Genomic DNA, 11,414 nt, shown 5'->3' with positions numbered 1-11,414 from the left:
TTTTTTTCATCAGGCGCTACATTTCACTTTCAACTAGCGTCAATAGTTTGTAATCATACGATAGTACTATCAAGTGACGCGAAATTTATCTGCCCATCTGCATAGTGGGTGGTTTTCGACCAGTGACCTTAAGTAATTTTCCACTTTCTCCATATTTTTGCTTAGATTCTGCTTCGCTTAAAAAGATTCACGTGTATCGATATTAAAACTATTGGAAGATATTCTAGGAACTTGCATGATTATTCAAGAGTTTTTGAGCATATTTTTTAAAACACAAGAACGTAAACAAAAGTTGCATGATCCTGAACAACCCAGCGTGTAAATGTCGGTAAAGGTAAGGTTGTTGCAAACGGAAAACAATTAATATGTTTTCAATTAATATAATTAACTAGCGTACGAATGCTAGGATAAACACAATAGTAGAAATAATATAGAAATACTTTTTGTAGCCACTGTAAGTAGCTCTTGGGTACAGTATTGTCCAAAAGTAGACAGACGCTTGATTACTCTTGGCAAAATGTACTTTACTTGCAAGATTATGCGTAAATGGACTGCAACGATTCATAACAGTTAAACGTAAAACGTACAACAGCCTACGTTTTGTAAAATGGTTAATCGAAATTAAGAGATGAAGAATTTCAGATAAGCAAGAGTAAAAAAGAAGAGAAAGATGGTTGATATTAAAAGGAACATTCGTGATTTTCTTATCCATTGATAAATTGTTGTTTGAATAATTGCATCTTGGAACAAAAAATATTTCTTTCCATCTTATTTACGTTTCATACGACGAGATGAATGGCAACGAACGAGTTGCAAAATGAGAGATGCTTAGTATCGAGGCATCACGTGTAGGCGATAGATTAGTATGTCTCTTCAGAAAGAAATTACATTACGCTTAACGACGATCGTTATTCTTTCTTAGAATGGTTTTATTTACTCTTAACAAGGCGATGTCGTCTCTCGTCTTCTACGAAAAAAAAAATTCCATTCTCTGCCTTAGTTTTCATTACACGCCATCGCACGATAAATCATACTCCTTTGTTCACGATTGTGGAAATTGAATTAAGACCGATTTATAGAAACAAATATGTGTTTTCCATTGGAACAAGACCCTAAATTCCGTTAGAACCTTCCAGAAGTTCAAGAACTTTGCGATCTTCCGTTTGGCGAGGTCGGATCGACGTTCGACCGAAGCTCTCTTGACTTCTACGAAAACGATAACACGCAGATTTCCAGGATGCTGTTGGAAGAACAGAATGCACGAGTATAAACTGAATGCTTCCATTTAGGCAGTGTAACTACGTTAATTGGTTACAGCTGTAAACGCGCTGGTATAAGTTATATAGTTTAAGCGATTTAGTAGATACCTGATCTCACGTTTCCCTGTTTCCAGCGAAATTTTAGTATTATAAGCGGAATGCGGATGTTTGTGCGTTTGAGAGAAATGTGGATGTGCAAAAACGTCCGGGCTGTACACTCTTGTTCACGAGTATCGAAAAATATGCCGATCGTTAAAATTGTTCGCTTCCTGCAAAATAATAAAATAATTGGAAATCAATCGGAGGATACTTAAAAATTAAAGTAAAATATAAAGAAAGTCAAAGTATAATTAATACAAAAATATTGTACAAATATCGTACGAAGGAACTTAAATAAAAGTAGTGTACAATTTTCCAATGTTACGTGTCCAAGAGAAAATTCCCATTCTATTAGGTTTTTCCAAAACTTTCTTTCGTTTTATAAGGAAGTGATAGATGCAGAGCATTTTTTGTTTTACATTATGATCTATTTTGTTCTATTAGTAGAGAACGGATCATACAAAATTCAATAACATAATATAAAAGAAAAAATGTTTTGCATCTATTATTTTCTTACAAAATAGGCAGAGACTTTTGGGACAACTTAATATGTTTCTTATTAACATCTTTGGGAATGAAAAGCAAAGGATAATGGAAAAATGGAAATCGATAAAAAGTATTTATCATGATATCGAGATTAATCAGTTTTTTTTTTTTTAGAAAAGCTTGTTACTTTATACAATTTATTGGTAGTGTATTGCTATAACAATTTTTCTAAAATTTACAATTTAAATTACATTGGTTCGTTGAACGATCGAGTAACGACTTAGCAGTGTTTTAAATTTCATTCTCGTAGATTTGATTGTATTTGTTATTATTATAATTATGAGCATCGTATTCTTAAGAACATCCCCTTTTTATATTATCAATTGTTCTTTGATTTATCGAGAGTAGAACGAGAACACAATTATTAGTTTCTTATTTCTGAGCTTCGTATTATCGATATCGTCGTAATTTTATTGACTTATTAATCAATATTTATCGTAATATTACTATGAGACACATAACGAATGAAACTCCAAGTACATATTTACAAAGTTAAAACAGCATTTTCATTGGTAATGCGATAAAATCTTGTGTGTCGTGTTGTGGTGTAATATTACAGTGTATGTTACAATGTATATATAAACGCGCTAATGGAACCAATTATTCTCATCGGCGACTAAAATGATTCACGATCGAGTGTTATTTCGTCTGCACCATCAGGACGGATACATGATAATTGTTAACGTAATCTGTAATACTAAGGCTAGAAACAGATCGATCCCTCTTATCGTCAGGTCGTTCGCAGTACCGGTACCGATATTACAAAACGATTTCTCGCAGCAAGTGGTGCAAGCGGAGAGTTTCGTTCGTTCACCGACCACTATACATCCCGAGTCGCATTTGTTAGTACACTTTCTCTCCACCGACCAAGTTTGTGGACTAGACGTTGAATCTTCCGTGCTGGTAGTGTAAGAAAATCGCTTTACCTGAAGAGAAAGAAGCAAACGTGAAAGCAATATTTGCAGATTTTAAACTTTCACGATGTTCGTTATATGACATGTCATAGCGGATCGCAAGAAACACTCGTACGCTAAAATATAGTATTATTTTTTCACTTTGTCCAAGTACGAGCTCACTTTGGGCGGTATTAAACGACGAACTTGATACTATCGCGCGAAAAGAGAAAAAAGAGACGTCTACATGTACGTAGAATAATTTTTGATACTAAAATTAAATTGATATTTGCAATAATTCTTTGTTTTACTCCATATGACATTTCATTGTAACGAACACGAGTGAGTGTGAACGTAACATATTTTTAGTGAAGGGAATATCAATTTTCAAACGCAAGAAATGTCATGGTAATATTTTTCGGAATATCTCGTATCATTTGCAGAGAATACGACTCGTTCATTGTTAATTCGCTCGGCTAATACCGATTACAGGTTTCGTCAAATTTTTGCCCTGTTTGTGCAAACTGTACAATTATACCATATCCAATATCATTGTTGATTACCAATAAATAAGAAGAACAAATAGAAAATTGCATTTGCATATTGCCTCAAATGTGTACACCATGTACATATGTTTCTACGAAGCAGAAACAATTTCAATAAAGAAGGTGATTATTATGGAACTGAATTAATCGACTATATTGAAAATTTCCAAACACTAAAATTGCGTTACGTACGAAACGAAACTGTGGCTCTATCTTGTACAGTCTTCTCTGGCTCTCGCGTTGACGATAACTAATATCGCTTCTAGCTAGCTGTTTGCTGCATTCTGTTTGCTTTAAAAGCACGCGACCAAAGCAAAATATCAAACATCTGTTGAAACACGTGCGCGCCCTGCATATAATCAACAAGCGTTTGAATCGCTGTTATCATTTGCCATTACCATACAGGTCCTTTTGTCACCAGTGCACTTTTGCCCGAAAGTGCTGAAGTTTCCGGTCAGATTGGCGCATCTCTCTCCATCTTCCATCGTATCACACTGATGACACCATAAATCGTTTGCTCGTTCCGATGCTGCGTGAGTTCGATGTTGCGTAGTTGACAGTTGCCCTGATCATCGAACACAATCAACCGACAAATACGTATTAATTAATAGAAATCGTGATTTATCCTAGATTTCTAAAGATTATTAAAATCGAGGTAGTAATCAAACGTAAGACGTTGGGCAAATCGTTGTCTACTTTCTAATGCTTCGCATCTTTCTTCTTTTATTTTTTAGAAATTTCTTACTCTTTATCGATGTTAATGTTTCTTAGATTCTTCTACTTCTTCCTTTTTTTCTTTTTTCAAACAAATGTGTCGTGCTTTCGTTAACGTCAGATTTTTGTACATTTTTGCAAAAATAAATAGATATTAGTCTTGACATTTAACAGATACATCGGCAATATGCGCAAGATGAAATTTAGTCGCGTTCGTTGACGGGATTGCTCGGAAGATTGCGGAAAGGGATATCATCGAGGAAATCGTCTAACAAGGTGAAACATCGGTTTAGGTTTCTTATTTACAACGGAATTCTTCGGATGTTTAGCTTTTTCGTGCCTATGTAAATTCCTTTTTGTGTCGAATAGCGTTTCTAACGATATTTTGCCAAATTTTCCTGCTGTCCTTGTGATACGTCCCACGGTAAGACTTGGCAAGCAAAATATCGTAAACGTATCTGGAAATTACGAAAAATTTATTTCAATTTATTTCAATTAAACGTATTCCGAGAACATTCAACGATTTCAGTTTAAGGCATTATTAATGCTTATCTGGACTACCTTTGACAGATAATCAACGAAATCATACACAGGTACTTAAAAATACCTACAGTTATAGAAGATATTTCCAAGTTCGGAAAAATTCTTCCACGCACGCTTCACCAATCGTACCAATCCTCTAGACTTTCAGCTTCTTAACAGATTGGATCATCTTCGAAGACTAAACAGATGGTATACGACTACGTTTGCATCTATACGACAATTGGATCTACGCAAGACTACAGATGCGATATCCACAAAATATTCTATGTATACTTCATGAAGTTCAAAAATTCTACGTATACTGCACTGTTTTATTTCACATCTGCTTCCAATAGAATAAAATGGATTAAACGTAATTCAATAAAATAATATAAAAGAAAAAATCTATTATTTTCTTATAAGACGAAAGACACTTTTGGGACGATCTAATGTTAAAGATTCTCTGTGAGAATTGATTGTAATATTCTTCATGTTAAAAAAAAAAGAGAATTAGATGGAAAAAAGGAGGAGAATTAGTAGGAAAGTAAAATATGTATGTGGTAGTTCGTAATAATTCGTAGGAATATAGGCAAAACGGTAAATAAAAAAGGCAGACTCGAAATGCGAATTCATCGCGAAGCTTATGACGAAAAAAAAAATCGATTAAATCCACCGTGTACAATGATCGTTGTTTACACGATTCGTAACAGAAATGGCTAACACCTACGAATGAAGGCTTCAACAGGTGCACTTTCCTCTATATGCAGTCTATATGTAGAGGAACATCTTTGCTATAAATAGACGAACATCGTTCCTTCAGACATCTAGTGAAAACTCTCTCAGCGAAACACGCTCCTAAAACGCAACTCGCTTGTAAAACAAATAGGGCCATGTAACTGAAAGAAACCTCGAGAAAGAAAGAGAAAAGGAGGAAGAAACAGAAACTTGCATCTTTCATTACAGAAACGCTCTTTGTTGAAAGAAAAATTTCTCAAATTAAAAATTCTCAAAGACGAAATACCGCCATAGTTTATCCTGGCAAATTATCTTCCGTCTTAACCAGTTACCTACTTTTGACGAGTATACTCGTTGCGCGTAAAAAGCAGTTACGATTTTGCTGTTTAAACTGCAATTTTAGTAAAAATTAAAATATATTCGTAAATTTGAAGACGTTCCGACCATTTGGAAGCCAGGACCAGGTGAAACGAACGAACGAAGAAATATAAATAATTATTATGAAAAAACTATAATACAGCGTGAACAAAGTAGTTGTTCTATCCTTTCTAACGCATCTTAGTCGCATTAGCCGCAACGGCTAACTGATCAACGCACTGTCGAGACGATCAACTTTGGTATTCCGATCGCATCGACGTGAAAATCAGCGTGGCGAATGAGGCGTAAGAATCGACGTTTTCTTCTCTCGCAAACACCGAAGATGGGCAACGCGTATCGACGAATTTCTAATTTCACAAAAATATAATTTGATTCGTGGCGAAACGTGTGAGAAACGCGTCGAATTAAAGAGGCGAAGGTTTAAGCAGCCAGACAAAGCGAGTAAAATGCGAGGCTCACCATTGATGCTTACGACGATGGAGATGGACGCGATGATGAGGAAGCACGTGACAGCGGCACATGTATCAGCCATGTTGACAACGTACAGCGCGTCAAATTCGAAAATAAATTCGGCTGATTAAATTGCGATCGACTGATGTTCTTGGCGCATTGATCGCATCCTCGTGTATCGCCGCGAGCGCGTTGCAACGCGAAACGAGTGGATTTGGGCACAATAGACAGCCATATTGAGAATAGTCGGAGTCTGCGCTGGATCGGTAGTACGCATAGCTGCTCTAGAAACCTCGAAGCCCGAGGAAAATCAATATCCATGACAGCCGGAAGGTCCTGTTCGTTCAGCGGGAACGTTTGACGTCAAAGTTTCTGCGCATCCGCGTCACATCCAGGAAAAAGAAAATTCACCGTCACTGAATCAATGATTTGTCGACACCGCAACTAAAATTCGACTTACAATGGCTCGAGAGCGAAAATAGTCCGACACTCGCCGTAAAAACATCTTTCGTTTCGTGCGTTCTTTGGAACGGAATAACTCGTCTCGAACTGTGGACCGAACGATTTGAATTTTGCTCGAAAAGTCAAAAGAAATCTTCGAAATGTGTTCTTTAAATCTTTGTTACAGGAAAAGTTGTAAAAAGCTACCTTTACTTTCTTCTTCAGACTAATTGTATTTCTTTCAACATTTCTTTACGCGTCACCTATTGTTAAGTTTCCCAATTCTTCTCGTCAAAAAAAAAAAAAAAAAAAAAAGAAAAAGAAACAAATTGTTTGACCCAATTTTTAAAAAGTTATTCTGTTTTAAAGAACGCACGAACGCCTCCTATACCCTCGCTGTGTGTCCGTTACACGAGACTTTTCGGAATTTTGTTCGTTTTGTAACGAGACGCGACTATTCTGATCACATTGGTAGAATTTGAAATCACCCTGAAAGTGCATATGTAAAAGACAGAAGATAGTCGTTGCGAATATTTGGGAAAAAAATAGTACATAGTATGGATAGGTATCTTAAGCGTACAATAAATATCAAAAATTGTCCCATTGAATAGCAAGACGTATCGATACAACGGATAATTCACTGTTTAATTAATTTCGTGAAATTAATTTCCTCCACGAGATACACCATAAAGAGCCATCTTCAACATGTTATAGACGTTAAAGACTGTCCCATTGAATATTGAGATGTATCGATGTGACGGATAATTGACTGTTTAATTACTTTTGCAATTTCTGCAAAATATACACTCGCACTAAATATCTTGTAACTTGTACGCACACGTTTTCAGATTTGTTTCCGATATAAATATAATATAAAATACAATATAATACCAATACCGACGATGACAATCTTGCGTCATTATAGCGCCAATGAAATGTCCAAATATTTCGTACAACACGCACATACGCACGCGATATATTTATAAAGAAGCGCGTGTCAGTGTTGGAATAATTTCGTGATCAACGGTACACGGTAAATGTAATTTGCAAACGACCTCTTTATCAAATATCGATGAAAGCGATCGATATGGGAGGGATCGGTCCTTATGCTGACCAAATATTCGGTCATCGTTCAAACACCTATCGAAACTAATCCCAGTACATACCGTTCGAATAATCGAGTAACTTCGTTTTCATGTACGACACAGTGTACTTACTTGGTCGCAACGATATCCCAACGATTATTAACAGATACCAAGGTATCCCAACGGTTGCAAAAATCTTTATAAACAAATTACACGTGGCTCACGAAGCTGTTTCAACGGTGCTGGAAGGATTTTGAAACGACCATTGCAGCACTGCAGCGAGACACACCTAACGCGATCGTATCGGTGAAATTTCAAACGGATTGGAAAGTGTACATAGAAGTTACGGAATCTTTATCAGGGACACGTACTTTTCAAAAATCATCGAACTATTCGAACAGCCAATTATTATTTAGTATGTTAACAAGCCACGATGTAATACCCTTAAAGAGTTAGAACGGAGAAATTTTCGGAAAATGGAACGATTTGACTTTCAAATGGCTTGTACGTGATGTAATCATCTATTTGATGAACTTTTAATTGCTATCGTAGATAGGGTCGTAAAATACTGCGAATGTTACAGACATTGTCCTGATTTTCCTATAAAGTAACACACGACGCGTAATCTGTTTGATGTTCCGTTTGCTCGACTCTTGTAATTCAGTTTCAATAAAATTGTACAAAATGCACGTGATACGAAACAAAATATAAAATATGCAAAATACGCTGCTGATAATATGCGATAGTTTTCTATCGAAGTTCTTCTCTTTTTTCTTCTTTTTAATCATATTCTCAAAAATAAGAATTTGCATAAAAATCTGCAGTCTAATTAGAATATTAGGAAGAATATTCAGACAGATGATGTATATAAATGAGATACAAATTACAACGATGAGAGAACTCGCAAGATATTTGTATCTGTGAAATTGCAACTATCGCGTCGATAAATATCTATGCCGGTTAAATTTTTAGTACACTTTGGATTCTCATCGGAAAACCAGTAATAACATATTCCTATTTCGTAATATATTTCTGATATACAGGGAATGCGCCCAAAAAATATACACCCACTTTAATTAAATGGTATCGTGAACTTGCTGCATCATATTATTACAATTTTTATACAAATCTTCCTTTCGTTCAACTTTGTATACATTTCGGATGTATTCCTTTCTTTTAATTCTATTAATGGATCGATAGATTTAATTCTATAAATAGATTCGTTGAATATTATAATTAATATCTTTTTAACCACTACGTCACATGATTCTTTCGGTAGAAATAACTGCGTAAAATTACATTTTCTCTGTACCTGAAAGCTTTTGTACGGTGAATTTTGTACGATCGAAGCCCCTTTTTCGAGTGGCACGGATGCTTCGGCATGAGAAAGTGCCTCTCTATTACCGTTTTAGCTGGCTGTTTCCATTTGTATAAAATCGTCGTTATTATCGTCTTTATCGCAACGAAACCATCCCATTACATCAGTGTATTTAAGGTTTCCCTACAGTTACCCCATCATTCGAGAAATCCACGTGCTTTAGATAATTCTCAATATCACGTTTCCATCTTCTAACATCTGTGACTCTAGCTTCTCCAACGTCACGTACTCTTGATGAACTCTATCGTCCATTCTTACACCATTTTCGACGTTTTTAATTAAATTGTATTTCCTTTCTGTACGACTAGAACGCTCTTAGTTTCGTACCAAATTCTTATTTATCGGAATTCTATTCTATCGAACAGAGGAAAGAACGTGTAGATTTTTGAAAAAGAAAAACGCATCCGTCACTGAGAAATGTTAGGTTCGACCGATGAAACGTACAGACACCAGAGTATTCGTCGGAGCAGTCGACTATCAACGATTCTACGATCTCGGTTTATTCTACCTCAAACGCGATTCCATAAAATTCAAACTAATCGTTCAGCGAGCGGTTCCATGTTTTCCAAACTGAACAGATCGCGAGCATCGGCCAGCGATATGGAAGACGAAGATAATTTCCAATTGTTCGTAACATCTGACGACCATTCGACTTAAAACATCGTTCTCGAGGTCGCGGCAAGCAAGTTACGCAGGCAATTTGTCAGCTGTTGAACGAGAGAGCCGGCTGGTTGTACTGCGTTGAAGCAGCGTGATTCGAAGAACGGAAGAGACGCGAAAGGGAAGCGTTCGCCGAGAATACGTCCGTTTCGTCTTTCTCGTTAGACGGTGGAAATGAATTGGCGATTTCACCGTGAATACTACAAAGGAAGTTAACGCTATAACTGGCGCGAGTTTCGCGTGAACCGTAGCCTTTGACGAGGTGAAAGCCGGTTTGTTTGCGCGTCTCGCCGAACAAATCCGATAACTAAAATTGTCTGGCGAAATTGTTTTACACGAGCCGTGTTCTCGGTAACGCTAGCGGCTATTTAATCGAAATTGTCGGCCGCGTTTCTCGTTGGCCGTTCGATCGACCAACGTGTAATTAAAATGATAATCTTAATAGATCCTCATGGACAAAGCTAGCGAGGCGTTTGGCGAAGCGAGCTAAGCAAATAGCGAATTATATCGCGTGTTATAACTGGATCGTGGAAGTTTACGAATATTTTTACACGGATAGATTAACCCTGCCGCCGATCCTCTAATTTTTCTCGTTCGATCTCATCTGTTACAAATAACAGATACGTAAGACAACATAGAGAAATATATAAGTAAATAATATCGCGAATAATTACGAATAATTGCGTTCGTTTTCGTTAAAAGTAAATTATATTATATTTACGTGTCAAGGCTAGAATCAAAATTGCTTGTTAAATTTCAATGTCATAATAAAAAAGTTTAACAATTAGCCGTTACGACCGCTTTGAAGAGCGTGTACCTAAAAGTGTGTCGCGAAAAGTAAGCGACGACGACTATACTCGTCAAACACGTAGTACGTGTGGCTGTTATAACATGGAATTAAGTTGTTACGAAACGACTGTTTTATTTTTCAATTTTATTACTGACGGAGCTCGTCGTAACGCAGAATATTGTCATCTGTTCGTGACGAGTATAATCGTGGAAAACAGCCAACTGGTTAAACCAGGACCAGATCACGATACCGTTTAAAGATGAAATTTGTAGAATGGTCACGGTTAGAGAATGTCGGAACTTCGTATTATTATAACGTTTACTAACGCTGTGCTCTCGATATTAACCCTTAACTGCTGTTCTGGGGCTCCCAGACGATATAAACATCCACGTAACTTCGCTCTCGAGCAACGCGTGATGTCAAGTGTCTTGGTAATTTTCAATTAAGTCGCCCCTTATGACTATAACTTATAACTTCTGATCTTTGTTGCGTATAGGAGTAATTGAGAACATACAACTTTCCTTTCACCTTGTTTCATCTTGTTCATTATGGATGAAAATGCAATTATAGTTACAACTTGAAACGAATCATTCTTCGTTGATCGCGATACAATGGAAATGTTTACAGCGAACGTTCCCGAGTGCTTCGAATAAAGAAAGAACGATGCAATACGATACTCTTTGACTTATAAATAACTTTCCTTTGAGACCAATATTCCGGCTCCGCAGACACGGTGTTACACGTAATCCTAGGAATCGCCAAGTTTCCAGTCTTTTCTAATATTATTTTTCAATTTGAAATTCAATCTATTGGACGTAGGAATATTTTTACTGTAAACTATTAGGAAAACTGTGATTTAATCGACGAGCATCGCGAGAGTAATATCCAGACTTTAGATTCTAAAGACTCGTTATCGTAC

General features: G+C 36.5%; 1 protein-coding gene across 1 annotated transcript; it reads right to left on the bottom strand.

Moving 5' to 3' along the window:
• Nucleotides 1–2,024: 2,024 nt before the first annotated feature.
• On the bottom strand, nucleotides 2,025–6,792 carry LOC139985257 (uncharacterized). The gene is made up of 4 exons (XM_071999549.1): nucleotides 6,602–6,792; nucleotides 6,151–6,513; nucleotides 3,741–3,907; nucleotides 2,025–2,830 (listed from the first exon to the last, which is right to left on the bottom strand). Exons 2-4 carry the CDS (start codon nucleotides 6,221–6,223, stop codon nucleotides 2,561–2,563), a joined length of 510 nt encoding a protein of 169 aa, XP_071855650.1. The 5' UTR covers nucleotides 6,224–6,513; nucleotides 6,602–6,792; the 3' UTR covers nucleotides 2,025–2,560.
• Between the last annotated feature and the right edge of the window lie 4,622 nt (nucleotides 6,793–11,414).

This window comes from Bombus fervidus, chromosome 3 (genome assembly GCF_041682495.2).
Source record: "Bombus fervidus isolate BK054 chromosome 3, iyBomFerv1, whole genome shotgun sequence".
In the NCBI taxonomy this organism is placed as follows: Eukaryota; Metazoa; Arthropoda; class Insecta; order Hymenoptera; family Apidae; genus Bombus; species Bombus fervidus.
The sequence above is the reverse complement of the archived record's forward strand: the minus strand, read 5'-3'. Positions and strand labels throughout refer to the sequence as shown.